General features: G+C 35.8%; 3 protein-coding genes across 3 annotated transcripts; 2 read left to right on the top strand and 1 right to left on the bottom strand.

The window, feature by feature from the left end:
- The first annotated feature begins 286 nt into the window (after window positions 1–286).
- LOC149476127 (protein prune homolog 2-like) lies at window positions 287–23,464 on the top strand. Its single transcript, XM_089712061.1, has 10 exons — window positions 287–489; window positions 7,652–8,369; window positions 9,442–9,534; window positions 10,181–10,324; window positions 18,351–18,469; window positions 19,323–19,455; window positions 20,111–20,247; window positions 21,366–21,497; window positions 22,276–22,362; window positions 22,956–23,464. The coding sequence occupies exons 1-10, from the start codon at window positions 485–487 to the stop codon at window positions 23,074–23,076; spliced, it is 1,689 nt and encodes a 562-aa protein (XP_089568187.1). The 5' UTR covers window positions 287–484; the 3' UTR covers window positions 23,077–23,464.
- Window positions 1,611–3,325, top strand: LOC149476129 (uncharacterized). The gene is made up of 2 exons (XM_089712097.1): window positions 1,611–1,857; window positions 2,064–3,325. Exons 1-2 carry the CDS (start codon window positions 1,611–1,613, stop codon window positions 3,323–3,325), a joined length of 1,509 nt encoding a protein of 502 aa, XP_089568223.1.
- Window positions 3,965–5,912, bottom strand: LOC149476128 (uncharacterized). Its single transcript, XM_089712404.1, has 2 exons — window positions 5,448–5,912; window positions 3,965–5,258 (listed from the first exon to the last, which is right to left on the bottom strand). The coding sequence occupies exons 1-2, from the start codon at window positions 5,573–5,575 to the stop codon at window positions 4,079–4,081; spliced, it is 1,308 nt and encodes a 435-aa protein (XP_089568530.1). The 5' UTR covers window positions 5,576–5,912; the 3' UTR covers window positions 3,965–4,078.

Genomic DNA, 23,464 nt, shown 5'->3' with positions numbered 1-23,464 from the left:
TTAAAAAAAATTACGAGGCGTGCACTTTTGGATTTTCCAAATTATTTTTAGAATTATTATAATCATGCACTAGATTATAGAGGTAATCTTTGATTATAATATGTATTATGTATTTAAAAAAATAATTACAAGTTACTAATTTCATTTTTGGCAATAATTTATTAATTATCTACTTATATTAAACAGTTCTGATAAAATTAAAAATATAAATTTTATTGAACGCATCCTTAAATGCCTCGATGTCTCTGAAATTTGATTCGTCCGGAGTCCGTACGTCCGCTAAAATGTCGTAAATCGTAATTCGACATCGACATTCGAATTTCGAGGTTTGTCTGTCGTGTATCGACAGAGGACGGTATATGTGAATTTTGATTTCGTATTATGTTGAGGGTGCATAAAATAAATCCACATAAAAATAATATTAAGTAATAAACCGTTTGTGAATAGCGCATTGATAAGTGAGTGCACAAAAACGAAAGTACAAATGAAGTAAGTATTTATTTATTTTCACAGTTTGCGTGCAAAAGTTCGATGTTTTTATTGTAATATCGTATATTACTTCCTTTAATAACGTATTAGTCACTGTATTGCATTTCAAATAACATCCGTTTTGATGAAATTTTTACATATTACCTGTATCCAATGAAGCAACTTAATTTTTCGTTCAGCCAAATAAGAAAATAATCAATTTATTTTTCGTATTAAAAATGTCAGCAATTATTAAAATATCAAGGACAGTTGAGTCAGATTGAAAAATACTGCATGCATAGGTAATATTTTGTGCATTTCAGTTATTACAAATTTATACATAAAAATAAAACTTGAGTTTAAGTATAATTATTCATTAGCTACTTTTCATATTTCCGATTTTTTAAATATGATTTATCTCCACAAACACGTAGGTAGAAGAAATATAATATCCTATTAAACTGATAAAGGTATATTGTTTGCAATAGGCTATTTGACAAGGTTTTGAAAACTGTCTCAAATTATTAAGATACGTTTATAGAGAACACAAAACACATGTTTCTTAATTTTTTGTAGTTATTCATTGAGAAAATGGAAAATAAAAACATGATATTCAAATATGCCGCCAAAACACAATTTTGAAGAACATGGCGTCTCGCGACCATGGTGACGTCACAGCCGCGTAAATATCAACTTGCTCCTAGTACTTATTGTTCGTTTTTGTTTTAATTATAGTATAATTAAGTTAATCTGTTTAAAAACCAGAAAATGAGTTCTTATAAGTGGTGTGTAGTTCCTGGATGCAGAAATACAACTATTAAAACCCCTGACAAACTATTTATATGTGCTCCAAAAGATATAAAAATGCGTAGAAGGTGGTTGCAGTTAGCTCGCAGAAATCCAAGTGATATATCAATTAAAACAGTTATATTTTTTTGTGAAGACCACTTCGATGTAAGTAGTAGTAAGTATGGTGTTGAATACCTAGTAGGCAGTTTATTTTATTTGCAATACATAGTATAAATCGTCTCATTACTTACCTGCTTGAGGTTAGATAATGATATATAATATGATATATACTAGACACAGTTTCATCCGGTACCTAGAGTTAATGACTCGCTTATTTACAGATTGAAAAAGACATGGCCAACTACTGCAAGTACAAAATGGGTTTCAGTCAGAAAATACTAATGGTAGATGGAGTTTTGCCTTCTAAATTTCATTGCCAGCCAGATCGCTGTAAAAGAATTTGTGAGCCTGGTACTTCTCGTTCTGCCTTTGCAAAACGGCAAAGAATCAACCTCATTGAGCAATGTGAAGCTGAAATCTGTCAGCCAGCTGGCACTGAGGATAAATCTCATGAAGGAAAGATGGAAGATATAATAACGGGTATGTAAACAATGTCTTAATAATCTTAGAAAAAAAACCTTAGAAATTTGCCTTGAGTTATACATATAAGTATAAAAGGAAGTCACATTGGTTACACTATAACTCTAGAATGGCTATACCAATTTAACTGAAAATAAGCGGGGACTAGATATTCGGGCAGAGTTGCAGGCACAGAGCTAGTTATTAAAAAATGTTTATCTTTTCAGAACCGACAACATCAGAGAAATCTACAACCACAGATCCAATTACAATTGCTGAAAAGTCAGTACAATTTAATAGTTCTTGCAAACTTCATTTTAGAAGCAAAGCCGTGCAGACTAAAATTTTTACAAGAGATACATCTGTTTCACCTTACAAATACTCATTTGTCTCCAGCAGCACTTCTCCATTCAAGATCGATCAACATCCTTTCCATGTTAAACCGTCAAAATCTGGTGTTATTAATATAAAGAAAAGAATTGGTTTTGATGAAGATAAATCAGATGCTGATGCCTCTTCTTTGTATACAGAAGCTCCCAAACAACAAGATTCGTCATCATACACAGCTTCATCAAAGTTATCAGATACTAGTGCTTCGAGCATTACAAATACAAATGAAGATATTCTGAAATTGCAGTCTTTGCAGATTAACTTGCAGTACATTGTTAAGAAACCAAAACTGTACATTGGAATTAGTAAAGAATCTTACTTCATAGTTAACTTAATTCATAAGCACACTAATATACCACATGAACATATTTTGTTGTGTTTAAAAAAAATCAGATTAAATAATACTTTTTCTGAACTTGAAGATGACTTCGGATTCTCGTTGTCATATGGAAGTAAATTATTCACAAAGAATATCCCATTCATTGCTAGTGTTTTGCGCCCTTTCATTGTTAAACTAGATAATTATTCAATAAAGAAAACCTTACCCATTTCATTTAGACACAAATACCATAATGTAAGTTGTATAATAGATTGTTTAGAAATCGACATTCAAAAACCATCAAAAGCTTTGTTTCAAGCACTGACATGGTCAGATTACAAAAAAGGTAACACTGTAAAATATTTAATATCCTGCACACCAAATGGCTTGGTAAATTATATTTCACATGGATTTGGGGGTAGAGCAAGTGATATCACTATAATTGAAAATTGTGACTTTTTAGATGGTTTAAATCCTGGAAGTTTCATTTTAGCTGATCGTGGATTTAAGCATGTAGAACAGGTCCTGAATGAGAAAGGAATTCAATTGTTAAGGCCACCTAGTGTTCAAACCGGATCAAAATTATCTAAAGCAGAAGTGCGTCAAACTAAAATCATTGCCAGCTTAAGAATTCACATTGAAAGGGTTATAAGGCGTTTAAGAGAATTTCACATGTTAAAACAACATTCAGTAATAAATCTAAATTTTCTGCATATTCTGGATGATGTGATTGTTATAGCATGTGCGCTAATAAATATACAGGACTCTCTTATAAAATAACTGTGCTATTTTATACAATATTAAAGTCTGTAGTTTTTGGAGTTAATAAAGAAAATTTTAAGTATATTTTATTATAAGCTTTTATTTAGTTTCACCTATCCCACTGTCTGTAATGGAAAGTAATGACTTGATGTAATTTGGTCACAGCTGAATTTATATTTCTTCAATTTAGGAAGTGCAATTTGGTCACAGGTTTGTTCCAAATTGCGCTATGTTTGTTCATATGTTCCTTGGGGAAAGTTGAGTTTCATAGACCTTACAGCTGGGTTTCAGCATTTGGGGTATTTTTGTAACACCTTGTATGCATGTATGTGTTTCTGTAAATTATAGTAACATATGTATCTAGTATATTTTTCCACGTACCTACCTACTTGCTGAAAACTTGTGGTGACGATTCTTTTTTTTTTTAAAGTTTAATCAAAATCGGATCAGTAGGTACTATTTATGTTATGAGCGCATAAGTATTTCTGTCTTTCTAACTTTGAAATGTTATAGTTTTTTTCCAAACACTAGTTGGCTGTTCGCAGTGATTCTTTTCTTATTGGTTTAATAAATTATTCAAGTAATAAAAAACAGTGAGTTTCATCAAAATTTCTCCAAAGCAGAACCATTAACTGTGCAAATCCCCTCAGTATTCTGGGCACTGTCTCTTACACCCAGTATGTAAACATCATTAGTAATTTAAGTAAATGAAAAGACCTTGAAATAATTTATACTTTTAATTAAAAAAATTTTAATAATTTAAATAGCCTATTAATATGCAGTGCTACGTACTAGAATGGGATAAATATTTACTTTCCAAAAGTTTTCCACATTCTGCAACAAGTCATTAACATATTCATCATCATAATTTATTACAACTATATCTACTTTTTTTGATTGTTCAAAATCAGGATGAGCCACACAAAAGTAACCTTTCTTTTTATTTGTCACATACATTTGTATCTGTACTTGAGCGAAATACTTTTGCATCACTTGTCCTTCTTTGAGGTAGCTAAGTTTTGTTTCCTCACTAGTTGGACATTTTACTTCCACAACTGCATCTTTACTTATTCCATCTGGAGTAGCTGCAACCATGGGGTATTTTGAAGACAGAAACACACCACAGGGCTTGAATTTCTTCTTCAAAACGTTTTGCACAATTTTTATGACCGATAATTCTAGCTCTCGGCCTCTTTTCATTGCAGCAGTATCAGGCGTTTTGGCCCCCATAACTGCAGCTACTAAAGATCCATCAGCTGTTTGGCAGCGACTGGCTTCAAAAGCTTTGGAAGCTGTAATACGACTGTATCTCATCTCATACCAGAGAGGACTTTTATACTGGCTCTTAGTTGCTACTTCTATTGAAGTCACAATCTTTTCATCTAGCTGCTCTGCTAATGATTCAAGTAACTTGGTAACATTATTTTTAACATCCCCAGAAGTTTGCATCAGAAAATGATGCATAGAAAACTGCATAATATCACCATGCCTGAAATCATGTTGATATTTCTGAAGTTCACAGTTAGTTATTTTTCTCTTTTTTGCTTCATGAAGGAATTCCGTTAGCAAATCTTTACTTTCTTCATAACGAGAAGCTTGTTTTTTGCTCATCTTGTCTAATGTTATGAACTTCACACTTGTGCCTACTCTTGAAAGAGTACTTTTCTTCCAATAGCACTCAACCTCAGTGCAAGAAGGTTCTTCACTTCTACGATGGGTCCACATTAAAAATGCTACTGCATGCTTACAACCACCAGCTGAAGCAGCACAGTCCATGCACTGGCAGCTTATGATTTCATTTTTTTTCTCATCCACTACCATCACTACTTTGTAGGAACTGGCTTTCACCTTATGCTCTGGGCAGATTTTGCATTTAACTGTGCAACGGTCAGATTCACGACGCAGTTGGACATATCCAATTGCATCATCTCCATATGATTCTCTTGCAGCCCTGCAAAGGAAAATAATTAATACAAACACGTCAATCCTATAAACTGGATGGCTGAAATGAAAAACAAAGGCCATAACCTAAAAAATGTATACTTCATAATTATTGTGCTATTGTGATTCATGTTTCACATTTATTGTGATTCACATTTAACTAAAAAGGTAATGAATGACGATTGAAATATTAACTTACGTAGCTGTTTTCACATTTCTCAATTCAGGAGCGTAAAAATCTGGGTTGTTTTTAAAGAACATGCCAACCATTATAGCGTCCACTTTAGGTAGATTTCTACTGTCTGCTTTTTCGAAATTAGGTTCCATGACAAACAAAAATAACACAAAGAACAAAACTGATTACAGACACCAAGAAACAAAACCAAAAGCGAAATTTAAGCAACGACGTGAGTAAACGTTGGGATCACTTGTTATTTACCACAGAGCAAGTAATTATTTACGCATGTGTGACGTCATGGCAGATGCGGCCAATCATGGATGTTTTCTGTCACGTGATAATTTTAAAAAATATGATGTTTTTTCTCGACGATTTATAAATAAATAAGTTATTATTTATATCATTTATTAATTTAAATCATTTCAAAAACCTTATATATATATGGATTACACAAAAAAGTAATTTATTTTTTATATTGTCAAATAGCCTATTCTGTTATAAATAGTGAAGCTTGAGTTCAATGATTAATAATTAATTTTATTATCATTAGGATATACACCCCTAGTTTATATTATTATAGTAGTTTTTGTCCTACTAGGACCTTAATTGATTAGCAGTAACTAAATTTACTCTAAGAGCTATCAAAAATAAAGCTATAAAAAATATCAATCTATTTCAGAGGAATTTGAATCAGATCACACAAGAATTTTCTACATTAACAAATTAATGTATTTTGTTTCGAGAAGAAAAATACATATATTTTAGTATAACATGGTGGGCGGTGGCATCTCTTGATTGCCACAATGTGCTGTCTTTTCATTCGATTGCAAATACCTCACACAAGTAGCCGATGGCGACCACTAACTACTGAAGTATCGGCAACAAAATATTAAAAAAAAATGTGTTATGTGGCTGTGGTCCATAGCCCATTTGTGCTAACCTGAAAATTGTATGATCACATCTCATCTCTAAATTGCAGCTTAGCAATATGTTTCTTCTAAAAATAATATAGCCTATATTTCATTTCATTTTAATTAATGTAACTTGATGTTTTTAAATCTTATTTGATGATGAAACAATGAACACAAAAAATCTTTTCGTGTAGGAAAAAATTCAAAGTAGGTATATATAATTTAATCTGCATATAATGCAACATGCAAACATGTGGGCTAAAGCTATTATTCTTGGAAGTAAATCAAATTCCAATTTAAAAGATTGCTAGTTTAAAAATATTAGCAATGGCCTTGACATTTGCATGCACTTCTAACTTTGGGATTTTCCCTGTTTTATGTTATCACCATACTAGCTTTCCGCCCGCGGCTTCGCCCGCGTTATAAAAGAAAAACCCGTTCCCGTAGGATTTCCGGGATAAAACCTATCCTATGTCCTTTCTCGGGTATCAAAATATCTCTATACCAAATTTCGTGCAAATTGGTTCAGTAGTTAAGGCGTGATTGAGTAACAGACAGACAGACAGAGTTACTTTCGCATTTATAATATTAGTATGGATTATAAAGCTCTGTGTTCCTAAATTATTTAAATTGATTGTTTATCAAATTTAAAGTTAACCTTGACAGTGATTAGTTCATACATTTTAAATGTAATGTTAAGCAAAATTTTCTGTTCACAAATGCAATGGATAATCTATTCTAATATTTTAAAGCTGAAGAGTTTGTTTGAACGCGCTAATCTCAGGAACTACTGGTCTGATTTGAAAATTTATTTCAGTGTTAGATAGCCCATTTATCGAGGAAGGATATAGGCTATATGTCATCACGCTAAGAAGGAGCAGAGCAATGCAGGTGAAACTGCAGGGTAAAGCTAGTTTAAAATAAAGCTACTTGATAAATCTATCCAACTCTTGAGTTATCTTTTTTGTACGTTCCTATTACGGAAACCTTCTACAAAGTATGAAACAAAGTTCTTGTTGCTGTCTGTTTATCCCTATGTATGCTTAAATCTTTTAAAACTATGCGGATAACTAATGGATTGTGATGCTGTTTTTTATAGAAAGAATGATTCTCGAGGAAGGTTTTAGTGTATAATTTATTAGGTTTTAGACAGTGTAAAAATAATAGTACCATATAAATGTCGTCCATATTTGTACATGTATATTGTATATATTTTGTCTTTGATTTAAAAAGTAAATTTTACAAAAAAAAGTAAATTGCCCGCAAGAGCAAATTCCTTTAAACTTCATATTAACACACTTTATTTTGTTCCAGTAATTTTAAATCGCCACAGCACAGCCGCGACGATCTCCTCAACTCACAATCGTCCGATGAGAAAATGGACACAGGTTCGGAGTCCATTCAATCGCAGGGCACGCCCAATTCCAACTCGTCAGACTTCGAAGATCGAGACGCAGAAGTCCTAAGACTTCAGAACCCGTACGTCCAACGACCAGACCCTTTAGACAACAGAGTGCAAGAACTGTCTGATAGTTTGCTGAACAGAATGTCTGAACTGAGCATAAATTCTCCCGACAGTAGGCCGAGAAACCTTAAAATAAGTCCGCCGAAACTCAGTTCGACGCTTACACTAACAACGAACCATCCCCTAATGGGTTTAGGCAGTCCGGATGACAATTACCCAGATTTAATACCGAAAAACAGTCACAAAAGGGAAGAAAAAGACCTGAGTCTGTCATCTATAGAGGGTGATAAAACTGACATAAACGGTTACGAATTCTACAGCCCTCAACGAAACACGTCCAAAAGTAATCTATATATTTCGGACAATTATGTGACGGCTGAAAGTCATATAACAGATTCTTTGAATTATTCGAATGGGCCAAGAAGGAAAATTATTCCGAGGTTGTCAGAAACGCCTGGTAAAGAGGGGGTGGTGGAAAATCGTGGTATATCTAGTGAAAGAGTGACGATACAAAGCACGCCAAAGTATAAAATTGATATGCCGGAGAGCGGGAGTTTTCATTCTGGGGTAGGTAAAATCGTTAATTATTGCTTGTTATAAGTAAAGAACTACATTTTATTTATAATATCTTCTGTGTAGTAAATAGTTAGTAATAGTCGAGGTATTGGGTTAGGTATTTTACAAATAAATTAAAATTCCACATTCTTGAGGATAAAGTCCAGAGTTTGAATTCATTGCAAACATTGCATTCATCAAAATCCTTCATTCATTCCTAATCATTGAGTTACCATGTACTACGTACTAGAGAGGGCATCGCTACTAAACTATTTGTAACACGAGTTAGAGTTAATCGTCTCAAACCATTTTTTTTTGTTACATTGATTGGTTTTAATTAATAATTTTATTCATATTTTTTTAATAAGATATACAATATTTATTTGTTACATTGATTGGTTTTAATTTATAAGTAACTAGCGGTCCGCCCCGGCTTCGCCCGTGGTACATATTTACGTTTTCTCTACATAAGAACCATCCTCGTACTTCAAGGAATATAATAAAAAAAGAATTATCGAAATCGGTTCAGCCGTTCTCAAGTTATGCGCTTACCAACACATTTTGGGATTCATTTTTATATTATAGAGATAAGAGGCAGAATATCTACAAAGTGTATGACTCACTAGCCGCCCCGCGCCGCTGCGCTTGCAGCACAAATTTGTTCGTGGTGTCCTCTCTATAATAATACCTCAATGTTACAAATATGATAAAAAAAGCAAGACATATTTATTTTAATAGAGACACATAAGATACTAAAAAGTTATAACAATTGTTGATAATATATGTCATGGAGTGTTTTTAAATACATCCATAAAGTAAAAATTATATTAATTTCATGTGTATTATAGGTACTTAGTTTAATATTTTATTATTACTAGCGGTCCGCCCCGGCTTCGCCCGTGGTACATATTTACGTTTTCTCTACATAAGAACCATCCTCATACTTCAAGGAATATAATAAAAAAAGAATTATCGAAATCGGTTCAGCCGTTCTCGAGTTATGCGCTTACCAACACATTTTGCGATTCATTTTTATATATAAGAAGATTAACCGACTACATTTTAATCATACAATTATTTTCAGGCAACAGAGTGGTGTGATTCGCCGTCAAATCTCCGTTCGATGCCCAATTTTGACTTACCTATTGAAATGTCGAGCACTATTGGAGTACAAAATGTATGTTATTTATACTACCTTTAGCCTGTGGCTTTGTTCATGTTGGAGTACACTAATTTTAATTTTAGGGCTTATTTAATATTATTTTAATAATGTTTTTGTGTCTTCTTTCCAAAGAATATTCATCAAGTTGATTTCATTTACTGTATTACAATTAAATTTATTATTAAATCTCCTTTTTCTAAATCTGCTCAGAATTTTGATAGGAAACAAACGGATAGAAGAGAAATAAACCTATATATCATTAATTTGTGTCTTCACGCTTCACCCTATTTTATTCCAATTCATCTGCACTTTTTGTTAGGTTATATTCCTATATCACTAAGCCAAGAGATAAATTTATTATGATTACTACTAATCATCCATATACACTGATTTTTTAAAACTTTTCCCCCCATTTCATAGATAAAATTTATTGAAGTGAAACTTCTTTATCGGGGTTGGACAAAAAATTTAGTGTAACATTTTTGCGTTACGCGGTACGCGTGACATTTTTGTGTTACGCCGTACGCGTGACATTTTTGCGTTACGCCATACTCGTGACATTTTTAAGGTCATAAAGAAGTTTCACTTCTTACGTGTGTACTCTAGTACACGCATACATTTTTTTTTGTTATTAATTGCAAAGTTTATGTCCCACTTTCAGAATCTAGACTCGCCAGACATAATATCATCAACGCAAGACGATAAATCGGCGTACCAAGCCCTATTGGATCCGTACACAGGGTCTGTAGCGCTTCGCCCCACGGCCCCGAGGATCTCGGGCTCGCCCAGACGGAAGATACAAGTGGTATGTGGTTTTTTATTAATTAAATGTATAATAAAACTAGCTGCGCTTCGCGGTTTCACCCGCGTGGCTCCACTCCTGTTGGTCGTAGCGTATATATATAGCCTATAACCTTCCTCGATAAATGAGCTATCTAATACCGAAAGAATTATTCAAATCGGACCAGTAGTTCCTGAGATTAACACGTTCAAACAAACAAACTCTTCAGCTTTATAATATTAGTGTAGATTATAAATCTAAAGATTTTGATTGTTTGTTTGAACGCGCTAATCTCGGGAACTACTGGTCCGATTTGAAAAGTTCTTTCGGTGTTAGATAGCCCATTTATCGAAGGCTATAGGCTATATATCATCTCGTTAAGACCAACAAGAGCGGAGCAATACGGGTGAAACCGCGAGGAACAGCTAGTATAATATATATTAGTTATCATTTAAACGATTTATGTGACTTGGATTCGACTAAATTAGATTTAGATTAACTAAAAAAATTTGGAAAAAAAAGCCTGGTGTCAAATATTAGTTTAATTTCGCATATAATATTAATACCTGTATTTTAATCAGTTAAATGCTATAAAAATATAATGCTTGAGAACCTTTAGAATAGTGCAATAGGTTAAAAATTTAAATACGCAATATGCATAACTGTATTTCTTGTGTAAGTCTAAAAAATTCACTCTAGTGTGTGAACCGGGAAATATTTGTCAAACAAAACCATTGTGTTTGCTAATTGTCGTTTTTAACGCGCTGTTATTAGCTTCACCTGTATGTTTGTATGTAATCTATTCGTTTAGACTCGATTTGGATAGACAGACCAACTTTCTAGCAAGGATCGGTGATAATACAATAATTTCTTGTTTTTTTAACTATGGTCGCGCCAATATAAAAATATACGTAAATATATTCTCGATATGAAAGTGGACTGTATTCAGATCTACGTGGTGTTAGCAAAGAGGGATAGACAGGATCATACGGCACATACCTCGTCGGAGGGAGTAGCGTCCAGAACACACGCGCCGCCACGCGGTCAGGGTCCTCCAGCTCGCGGCGGGCAAGAACGGCGTCCACTCCCACACTCCACACAAACACACACGCGGCGGTGAGCGCGACCAAGGGCCGGGGCACTGGATACCCCGGTGATGTTACAAGGGCACAATGCCTGATGATCTAGAGAGCCTCGTGGAAGCTCTCCGGCGGTGGCCGAGTCCCGAACCTCGCGAAGGCACGGAGCGAACCCGACCGACAGCAGCGACACGAACGTCGCGTTCACGTCTTATTGGACGTGTCACGTGGTTAGTGACCACGCGATGATTGGTTGTGCTCGTATGTAGGGAAGGATGAAGGAACACACCACAAACAATAAATGTTTAATTTCTACATTTACTATTTTAATTATATTGGCGTTACCATATCCACCCGCCCTAAATGGGTCACCATTTAAAACCAATCATAAGATACAGCGAAAAACTATGACTCTAGGATCGCATAATGCGCGCGGGTTGATAAAAGTCCTAAGAGCCACGGCGGTAATATAAATAACAAGTTCTATGGCTCTAGGAGCGCAAAATGCGAGCGGGATAATAAAAAATCCTAAAAGTCACGGCGGAAATATAACTAACAAATTCTATGACTCTAGGATCGCGTAAAGCGAGCGGGGTATAAAAAATTCCTAAAGTCACGGCGGTATTATAACTAAGAAATTATAAACGAAAGCGGTGCAAAACTTAAAATTAAACTTAACTAACTGCGGTAATATACTAATGCGATATAACTATTGTCTTGGAAGCGGACATAAACGAACGACCGGGCGAAGGTAAGTTCCCTTGGCGGTTCTAACTGTACAAACGCGCGCGACGTCGTCCTTTGAAGGATGTACTTTCTCTACGACGGCTAAAGGCCAGGTTAGGGGCGGTGCATTATCATTTATTACAACCACGACCGTTCCAGGAGTAATAGGTGTCGAAGGCGTATTCCATTTCTGCCTAACCTGCAAACCGTGTAAGTATTCCAATCTCCGACGTTTCCAAAACGACTGAACTAACTTGTCCAGTAGCGAGAACCTATCAAGCAAACTGACGTGATCAGATTTGACTTGAGGTGCGGGTAAAGCTAATAAAAGCGCGGTATTTAAAATAACAAGAAACAAATGCGTTATAATATTCATATATTTAATATGATGATAATCAATGATCATGATAATTATGTGATCATTGCGCGGTAATATCACTGGAAGCTTATGTGCATATTCCAGGGCGGAATCGCTTAGACGTCCGATGAGGATAAGTCTGTTGCGAATAAAAGGCCTCAAGCGGTTGAGAGCCTGCGAATAAAATTTATAAAAGAGTATATTATAATACTCCTCTGCAAAATAATTATTTTGCAGGGCGGGAATAATTTTATTCTCAGCGAAATTAGGTTCCTCTACGGTCATCATAACACCGCGGCGGGGTAATAATATAAGGAACCTATAAATATAAAATACACGACGCGACGAGACGCGAAGGGCGGTATCGTATAAAGCGCAATGCTTTATAGGCGGGCGCACAGTGTGCGCTAATAATTTTCGTTCGGGAATGTCTGCAATAGACTCACCATCGAGACTCCTAAGAGGCCATCCAGATGGGTCCGAACGAGCCCACTGGGGTCCGTGGAACCACAGAGGGTGCGGTACGAGATTCTGTGGCGTAATGCCACGCGAAAGAATGTCAGCGGGATTTTCAATACCAGAAACATGGTAGAAATTATTTGATGGGATGTTATACACGACTGTGGGAGCAACGAAGCCCATCATGTCCCACAGACGGGCGGTAATTGACAAGATGGAGCGCTTAGTGCACATCACATCGGCGGGTGCGGTTATTTTAAAATAAAAACAATCATCAACAGTAGACCAATGCAGACCAAGTAATTTATGTTGCACGGTCTTATCAAACTCCACCGCGGAGGGTAAAAGTTTGTGCGAAGCGGGAAGATTATCTAACACATTTTTGCTATTACTATTCCATTTAATAAGATCCCACTGAGCTCCCTTAAACAAACCGATGAGCTGCTGCGACGCGGAAACTGCTTCACATTCCGTGGGAATAGAGAAGGCGATATCATCCATATACAACGAGGAAGACGCAATGCCACTCGCTAGCGGATATTTCGCGCCGTCATCTTCTACGAGCTGTCTTACCGTGCGCAGTGCATGATAAGGACTAGACTTGATGCCGAAGCAAACTCGATTAAATTGATAAAGAAGCAGCGGATCCTGCGGGCTGAAACGATATAAAAACCATTGAAAACGACGATCAAACTCACGCACGAATATCTGCAGAAACTGTTGGCGGCAATCGGCGGTCATGGCAATCGCGTGGAGACGAAAACCTAAAATTATTGTAAACAAATTGCCTTGTAAATTCGGCCCAACATGCAGAAGGTCATTCAACGAACGCTGGCTTCCAGAAGTTGGCATGCTAGCATCTAAAACCATGCGCAGCTTAGTCGACGATTTATCCTCGCGCAGAACAGCGTGATGCGGTATAATATAAATAGGTGTAGGGTCACGCGGATCATACGGAGGCGCGGGTGAAATATAATTTTTCGTTAGATAATCTTTTATGACGTCATCATATGCCAACCTTAATTTAGGTGAAGCCTGTAGCTTTCTTTCGAGGCACATGAAACGCTTGCGGGCAATATTAAATGAGTCACCGAGAGTGTAGAAATCGTCCTTAAATGGAAGCGAAACAATATATCTACCACTCACGGGATCGCGGGTTGTAGTTAATTTATAATATTCTTCACATTCAACATCATCGGGATGTTGAACGGGCGGTGCGGTAGGAAGCTCCTCGAGCTCCCAGAAACGCCTGACTAATGAGTCAATAGCGGCGGTCTCTTGAACGTGACAACACGTCAAGGGCGGTTTATGTATGTTAGGTATGGTGGGTACTGAACCCATTATTACATAGCCTAACACCGTGCGCAATGCAGCGGGCGCCGACGAGTCACGAGATGCATGAACTACGTCGGGGAGAAGCAGATGAGGGAACAGAGAAGCACCGATTAATAAATCGATTTTATTTGGCGTACCAAAACTCTCATCTGCGAGCGGTAAATGCGAAATATGCGATAAGACAGAAGTGTCTATAACAGCGGTAGGTAATAAATCCGTAACATGATCAACAACTAGCGGTGAAATATTAAAAGATATGTTGTTGTCAAGACGCGAATAAAATTGTATATTTACGGAATTACTATTTATAATTTTTTCTGAACCACCGAACCCCTTAATAATAGTACGTTCGGTTTTCTGCGGTTTAATACCTAAACGTTCACAACATTCATTCGTAATGAAGTGACTTTGCGAAGCGGAATCTAAAAGCGCGCGAATAACAAGCCGTTCGCCTTTACAATTATAAGATACGACTTCAGCGGTTGATAATAAAATAGTACATTGTTTATTCGCGGGCGCGTTGCATTGAAATGCGTTATCAGTATCAGCTGTATAGCTAGCGGTACATAGCGCAATGTCGGAGCGGACGCACTCGCCCGACGCGGACGGCGCAGGCAACGGCGGTGTGCTGCGCGGCGGGGGGTGAGACGCAGGCGCGGGAATGGACGATTCGCGTTTCAAATGTAACATCGTATGATGTTTTAATTTACAAACGCGACAGCCAGAATACGACGAACAACTAGAAACTCGATGTTTTATACTGAGACAATTTATACACGCGTTTCTATCCTTTACGTATTTCAAACGTTCCTGCGGACTCATTTTATGAAAACTCGAACATTTATATAAATTTTGATGCGTAATATTTGTACAAAGACAACTATATGCGGAATCAGCGGTTGTTACGTAAGACTGATACTTAGGCGGAGCAGACGAGATATTATTTGAACTGCGGTTATAATTATTATACTTTCGAGGCGGTTTATTTATTCCCGAATTTGTGGAAGGATGAATGCGTTCTAATACCTTCGCACGAGTTTGAATAAATTGAACTAAATTATCAAAAGTAGGCATTTCACTACCAAACTTTGTCTCGAAAGCGCGAACAGTATCTGAATCTAACTTCTTCAACGCGATATGAACAATCATTAAATCTGTAATATTATCTAACTTTATATTTTGTAAGGCGCGCACTGCGCTAACAAAGTTATCTGTAAATAAATCAAAGTTTGTTGCGGACGGAGAATGCAAAGGTTTAAAATCAAACATTTGATTTAAATACGCGGAAACCAACATACGTTTATCATCATATTTATCTTTTAAAGTTTGTAATATTAAATTATAATTTTCAGCGGAGGGGGTTATACCAGCTATAACAGTTGTGGCCTTCCCCGTTAATTTACCTAGTAAATAATATAAACGCTCGGCATCTGTAAGGCCGGGATTGTTATGAACAACTGATTCAAAATTCGAAAGAAACAGCGGAAATGAGCGAATATCACCCGAAAATGGTACTAATTCGATAGGCGGTAATTTAGGCCTATTTTTATGCAAATTATTAATATCTCCGTGTGACGGACTTGGTTGCGAATATTGCGATTTAATTCTTTTAATCCTGCTATATAAAGACTCGAATGCAACGAGGCTTTTATAATCAGGTTTCGCGGTAGGTGTTAATAATAATAAGCGAGTATTGTATTCGTCTAAACACTGTTTATAATCATCGCGTAATGATTCTACCTGCGCGGACTCGTCAAGGAAACTTTCCATAAGCGCAGCGTTGTTATGAACGTTCAAAGACAAATCATAAATTCTTTGCACCATTTCGAATATAATTTCGCGTTTAGCTAATAACATGGATAACTGCGAATCATTTATATCTTCCGAATCATTAACATCCGAAGCGTCACTATCAGGTAACTTAGTCATTTTCTTAGGCGGCATTTTTAATAACAAAAGTATATATTCAAACAGAGAATGTTACAATACAAGTTACAATAACAAGTAATACGACTAAATAAAGTAGGTCAGCGACGCAAGCGTAATATGAACCGAGTATGAATTTTCAATATGGTCGGATTATAACAGCGGATCGCGGAATGACCTAGATAACGTTATAAATTTCGAGTGCGGGTAGCGGGTAAATAAATATGATGAAATATGTTCGATTTATAATGATTTTAGCGTTATAACTGCGGATAAACGATATGAATATAGTTTTAATTAACTATTTTAATAATAATATACGCGTAACTTAATGTTACGGGCGGAATAAAATATATTTTAAGCAAAAAATAATAGATGACGCAATGTCGATCTATGCGGTATATTATAGTTATTTCACAATGAATGTACTATTAAATCGCTTATTAGGGCCTACAATGAGTATCCTAATAAGGGCGGGTTTAAAATATATTTTATATGAATAGTAGAAGACGCATTGTCGTTCTATTATATGCGGTATATTAAATAGTATTTCGCATTGAAGATACTACTAATCGCTTATTAGGTCCTACACAATGAGTATCCTAATAAGGGCGGTGGAATCGTCAGGCTTTATACGGGATGACCAAACAATGGTTACTATCCGGGTCGAAGGTACCACTCAATGGTTACTATCCGGGTCGAAGGTACCACTCAAATGGTCGCGCCAATATAAAAATATACGTAAATATATTCTCGATATGAAAGTGGACTGTATTCAGATCTACGTGGTGTTAGCAAAGAGGGATAGACAGGATCATACGGCACATACCTCGTCGGAGGGAGTAGCGTCCAGAACACACGCGCCGCCACGCGGTCAGGGTCCTCCAGCTCGCGGCGGGCAAGAACGGCGTCCACTCCCACACTCCACACAAACACACACGCGGCGGTGAGCGCGACCAAGGGCCGGGGCACTGGATACCCCGGTGATGTTACAAGGGCACAATGCCTGATGATCTAGAGAGCCTCGTGGAAGCTCTCCGGCGGTGGCCGAGTCCCGAACCTCGCGAAGGCACGGAGCGAACCCGACCGACAGCAGCGACACGAACGTCGCGTTCACGTCTTATTGGACGTGTCACGTGGTTAGTGACCACGCGATGATTGGTTGTGCTCGTATGTAGGGAAGGATGAAGGAACACACCACAAACAATAAATGTTTAATTTCTACATTTACTATTTTAATTATATTGGCGTTACCAAACTATATTTATTATTTTTCTTTTCGTAACGTTCGTACCGTTTTGTTTAATTTCTGTAATGTGTTGCGTGGTTTTTTTTTACGGGACAAAAGATATAGTAGAGTCATTTTATGGCGTCGTTACTAGGTTACGTTGTTGAATTTTGTTGAACTTTCAAATGTTGCCTATTAAATTGGCTCCACTATAGTAGTTATTTCTAAAATTCATGTGTTATTCCGCTACTAACCATAATATTGCCATGTTACAAACAAAATGTGTTTATTAATTTTGGTGACTAGGAACAAACATTTTTCAATTTATGATTATGTTTAGTGTACTTTAATTTTTAAACGACTTCAAAAAAAGGAGGAGGTTATCAATACGGCGGGTATTTTTTTATAGTTCTATAATCTGTCCTAATGCAATGTGACAAATTTAATTGTTTACTAGCGAATTTTCACTCGCGTGGTAGCCATATTTATTTATTTATCTATTTGATGATGATAATCTATTTTTGTATCAATTTTAAGACAGATTAATAATTTGTATTCTGCAAATACCTAAATCAATTATTATTTGTATCTGAATCTGCATATCTATGTCTGTATTCGTATTTGTATTGATATTTGTGTTGGCATCTGCATTTAAATTTAAATTTGCACCTGTATCTACATCTATATGTCTTTCTATTTACATCTGTATCTATACCTCTACCTATATCTATATCGCTACATCTACCTCTATCCATATTCTATAGGTACCTTTACCTCTATCTATATTCTATATGTACTTCTACATCTATCTGTATCTGTATTCTATAGGTATCTCTACCTCAACCTGCATCTATATTATATATGTACCTCTACTTCTACATCTATCTGTAAATTCTATAAGTACCTGTACATCTACCTGTACCTGTACCTATATTCCAGCCGCCAGACGAAGACAGTTGCAGTCTAGACAGCGTGTCTGGTTGTTCGCTAGAATCTGAAGAAGAACCGGTGATGCCAGAACCTGTGGACTTTCCCAGCGAACAGGAGGACTCGAAAAGGTTTATTTTTTATTTATTTTTTAACCCATTGACCACCGTAAGCCCCGATCGGGGCGCGACACAATAGATTTTCTATTGTGTCTGTGATTCCGAGGACTGATGGATTCATGAATAGGTAAACATTTGGCCGCTGTTTCACCTGATTTTAAGTGAGAAGGCATCCTAAGTTGGAGCATGTTTACCTAGAAGGGGCCTATTCACATTTGCCTTAAATTTATCCAGATTATAAGAAGCTGGTATTGAATATGTAAAAATTAGAATTAAAAAATGTACAATTTTAGTAGATTTTTCCTTTTCAAGCAATGGTTTAGGTTTGATGTTGTAAATTGATTAATTAAATTTATTAATAATTAACCGACTTCAAAAAAACGAGGAGGTTCTTTTAAAAGCTAATGTTCTTATTGGATGAATAAAATGTGCATTACCTTTTTTTAATAGGCTGTTTTGTAATTGACAGACATACACTATAATTTTTGTGATATTTAATATTTATACTTGTACTTACTTGCTTCGAATATTTTAAAGAATTAATAAAAATGGAAACGTCAAGCGGCATTTATATACCTTTTATCTGAAGCTGTTTTTAATGAGCAACTAGCTTACCGCCCGCGGCTTCGCCCGCTTTGTCTAAAACCTAATAAATTATATACTAAAACCTTCCTCTTGAATCACTCTACTTATCTAATAAAAAAAACCGCATCAAAATCCGTTGCGTAGTTTTAAAGATTTAAGCATACATAGGGACATAGGGACGGAGAAAGCGACTTTGTTTTATACTATGTAGTGATTTTTTCCATTTTTCTCATATTGTATGTTTTTTTTTCACATTTTTTTTTTGTTTTTTTCGCTCCAGATCGAAATCAACAGCCACAGCGAGCGAATGCAGCGATCCGATACCGGAATATTCCGCGGCGGAGGAATTTCGCGATGAACGGTCGTGGCTTCACGTGGAACATAGCGGGAGACAGGCCACTTGTGATATGAAGGTATTTTATTATTTACTAGCGATCCCCGGCTTCGTCCGTGGTACATATTTACGTTTTTTCAGAATAACCAACCTGGTACTTCAAGGACTATAATAAAAAAAGAATTATCGAAATCGGTCCATCCGTTCACGCATGATGCCGTGACCAAGGAAAACGGGTTTCATTTTTATATACATACTAGCTGCTCCGCGCGGTTTCACCCGCATTGCTCCGCCCCTATTGATCTTAGCGTGATGATTTATAATCCTCGATAATTGGGATATCTAACACCGAAAGAATTTTTCAAATCGGACCAGTAGATCCCGAGATTAGCGCGTTCAAACAAACAAACTCTTCAGCTTTATAATATTAGTATAGATATGTATAGATTTTTTTTTACTTTTAATCAAAAATATTTTTTGCTCTTTTTTTGAACTGAAGCTCCATAAAATGTTGCTCTTTTTTCATTGAAGTTGTAAAAAAAGCAAGTTCAACTAATCGATTTGGATTTTTTCTGGTATTCTTTTCATGTAAACAAAAGAAATAAGCTATGTCTGTAGTCTATAGTGTCATTTAAAGTTACTCTGGAATTTTTTTCTAACTTCTAACATTATTTATGGTCCATATTCCTCCATGCTAGACATTGTCTATGAACATTATCTATTATTTTTATCAGGTAATAGAACCATTCAAGCGAGTAATATCACACGGCGGCTATTGTAGCGACGGTGCTGCCATAATTGTGTTCAGCGCTTGCCACTTGCCAGATAACGGCCGGCCGGACTACAGATACGTTATGGATAATTTGTTTTTGTGAGTATTGATATTTTATTTTAATTATTTGAATGCACCTGTATGTTGACAATTTCAATTAATTATTATTTATCGATAAATTCACAATCATTTAAAATTTCAATAAAATCTGTCGTCAATGTATTAAAGTAAGCTCTAGTAACATAATTTCATTTTTAAATAATATTTTGTGGTCCATAAAACTGATTTTTGCAAAGCTTTCGATAAAGTCAATCAAATAAATTTCATAAATCTTAATGGTATGACTGGATCTTTGTTTAATTATTTAAGTACTAGATTTCCGCCCGCGGCTTCGCAGGCGTTTGCAAAGAAAAACCCGCATAGTTCCCGTTCCCGTGGGATTTCCGGGATAAAAACTATCCTATGTGTTAATCCAAGTTACCCTCTATATGTGTGCTAAATTTCATTGTAATCGGTTCAATAGTTTTTACGTGAAAGAGTAACAAACATCCATACATCCATACATCCATACAAACTTTCGCCTTTATAATATATATTAGATAGATTTTTGGTTAATATTTGAGTTATTTTTAATCATACGTAATTGCAAATGGCTTATGAAATTATTAATATTTCAATAAAATTACTTTGTCGTGAGTTCGGGTGTTCCCCAGGGGTCACATTTAGGACCGCTCTTATTTCTAGTTTTATGATTACAATATTGTATCGATGGAGCATATAGCATTAAATTTGCTTCTTTATATTCTCTCTTATTTATTTTCTAACTCTTCAGCATTGTATCACTACATAGTATAAAACAAAGTTGTCTGTTAACAAGCCGTGGCTACTTGTAATTGAAACAACACTCGGCTATCTATTTGTATCTTTTATATCTGTTACGCTTACCGCCTGCGGCTACGCCCGCTTTGTCTAAAACCTAATAAATTATATACTAAAACCTTCCTTTTGAATCACTCTATCTATTAAAAAAAACCGCATCAAAATCCATTGCGTAGTTTTAAAGATTTAAGCATACAAAGGAACATAGCGACAGAGAAAGCGACTTTGTTTTTTACTATGTAGTGATAATGCTATAATAGGCTGTATATTGTTTTTGTAATGTCCTTGTGAGGTTTTGTGTCATTGAATAAACGTTTTTCTTTCTTCTTTCTTTCTAGATACGTGATCTGGAGTCTAGAACGTTTGGTCACAGACGAGTACCGGCTCGTGTATTTGCACGGCAGTGCGGGTAGACGGAGAATGCCGAGCTTTACGTGGTTACACGAGTGTTACAAGCTTATTGATCGGCGGTGAGTGGAAATAATATTTATTTATTGGTTTTAAACATATTTATATAACATTACTAGCGGTCCGCCCCGGCTTCGCCCGTGGTACCTACATGTTTAAACTATCCTATCTCTCAAGTTGGATCGAACTGCACATGGTGTGCGAATTTTATTATAATCGGTTAAGTGGTTTAGGAGACCATTGAGGACAAACATTGTGACACGATATTTATATATATTAAGATAGAACAATATGTAGCGTGTAAAAAGATCGACGGTGAGTTTGGGAGGGGGGGGGGGAAGAAAGTGGGTTTAAAAGTTAGCCAATTATTTATGATACCTTCTAAATCTCACTCATTAAAATACATTGCACCGCACTACAGTGCGGGTAGACGGAAAATGGCAAGCATCGAAAGCTTGTATCTACCCCTTTTTAACTTATAACTAATGACAAATATTAAAAAAATTTTTGATATTTGCAAAACCATTTAAATAGTGAGTAGTGAAGATTCAATTCAAAAGATAAAATGGTACTTTTTTCCACAATTTTTTTTCTACAAACAACTAGATTTCCGCTCGCAGCTTGGCACGCGTTTTCAAAGAACTCGCATAGTTCCCGTGCCTATCTCTTTTTCTGGGTCAGCTACCTACATACCAAATTTCATTGTAATCGGTTCAGTTGTATTTGCGTGAAAGAGTAACAAATATCCATCAATAGGATTCAACATAGATTACTTTATACTACTTATATTCACAATAAAAACTAGCCTATGATTTCTAATTCATTTTTTTTTCTTTGCAGGCTTCGGAAAAGTCTAAAGGAACTATACTTAGTGCATCCCACATTCTGGCTGAAGTCTTTCGTCGTCATCACTAAACCGTTTGTTAGGTAAGTTATCAATTTTCACTTTTTTACTAGAATAAAATGATTTTTTAATGGTTTAATTTTAATGCTGTTTTTTTCAAGTGTTTTTCTTTACTAAACATGTAGAACAGTAATGCTGAGGATAGTTTAGTTTTGTTATAAAAGGAAAAAAAACGATTTTTTTTAAATAAAGGTAACGTTATTTAGGTTGTAGAAAGTAATATCTGGATCAACTGAATTGATTTTGAAAATTCTTTGCTATAACTATAGGCTATATTTTTGGCCCTGGTCCTGGCTCAGATGAAAGCGACAATTAGCTTGTATTCAGATAAATTCTTGATTTTAAGTCATCTTTTGTCGCTAATTTAGCTCCATTATGCTTAGCAATAGCTGTGCCTCGCGGTTCCACCCGCATTGCTCCGCTCCTATTGGTCTTAGCGTGATGATATATAGCATATAGCCTTCCTCGATAAATGGGCTATCTAACACCGAAAGAATTTTTCAAATCGGACCAGTAGTTCTTGAGATTAGCGCGTTCAAACAAATAAAATCTTCAGCTATATAATATTAGTATAGATATGCATTCAAAAATTAACCTTAAATATATCTTATTACAGTTCAAAATTCTTCCGCAAATTGAACTACGTGAAGAGTCTCAAGGAGCTTTTGGAGAAAGTTCCCGTCGAACCGAACGCCATTCCAGATATAGTGAAACATTTTGACGCACATAAACGATAAATAGCAGTAAAATTAATAGAAAATTACAAGAAATCTCTAAGGAAAAGTGATTTTTTTAAAACGATAATATATGTTTGGATAATGAAGAAATTTTCTGGGAAAAGTACGGAAAAACAGCGGTAGATGGCGCCTTTTAAAAGTGCAAATGAAATCTCAAAATAAGCGCTTTTTCAAAAGCCCTAATATATATTCGAATAATGAAGAAATATCTCAGAAAAGTTCGAAAAAACAATGTTAGATTGCGCTTTTTAAGGCGTTCAACGAAAAATTAAACTTACAAGAAATTTCTGAGGGAAGTTAAAACCGCTCAGTAGCGCTTTTATAAATGAAGAAACATTCCCGAAAGATTGGAATTTAATGTGTTTTTGTAAAGAAATGGTGTTGTAAT

This window comes from Colias philodice, chromosome 28 (genome assembly GCF_061535455.1).
Source record: "Colias philodice isolate Cphi_HAF_F1 chromosome 28, ilColPhil1 Martin Lab GWU primary, whole genome shotgun sequence".
Taxonomy (NCBI): domain Eukaryota; kingdom Metazoa; phylum Arthropoda; class Insecta; order Lepidoptera; family Pieridae; genus Colias; species Colias philodice.
This window is presented reverse-complemented; position numbering and strand designations above follow the sequence as displayed.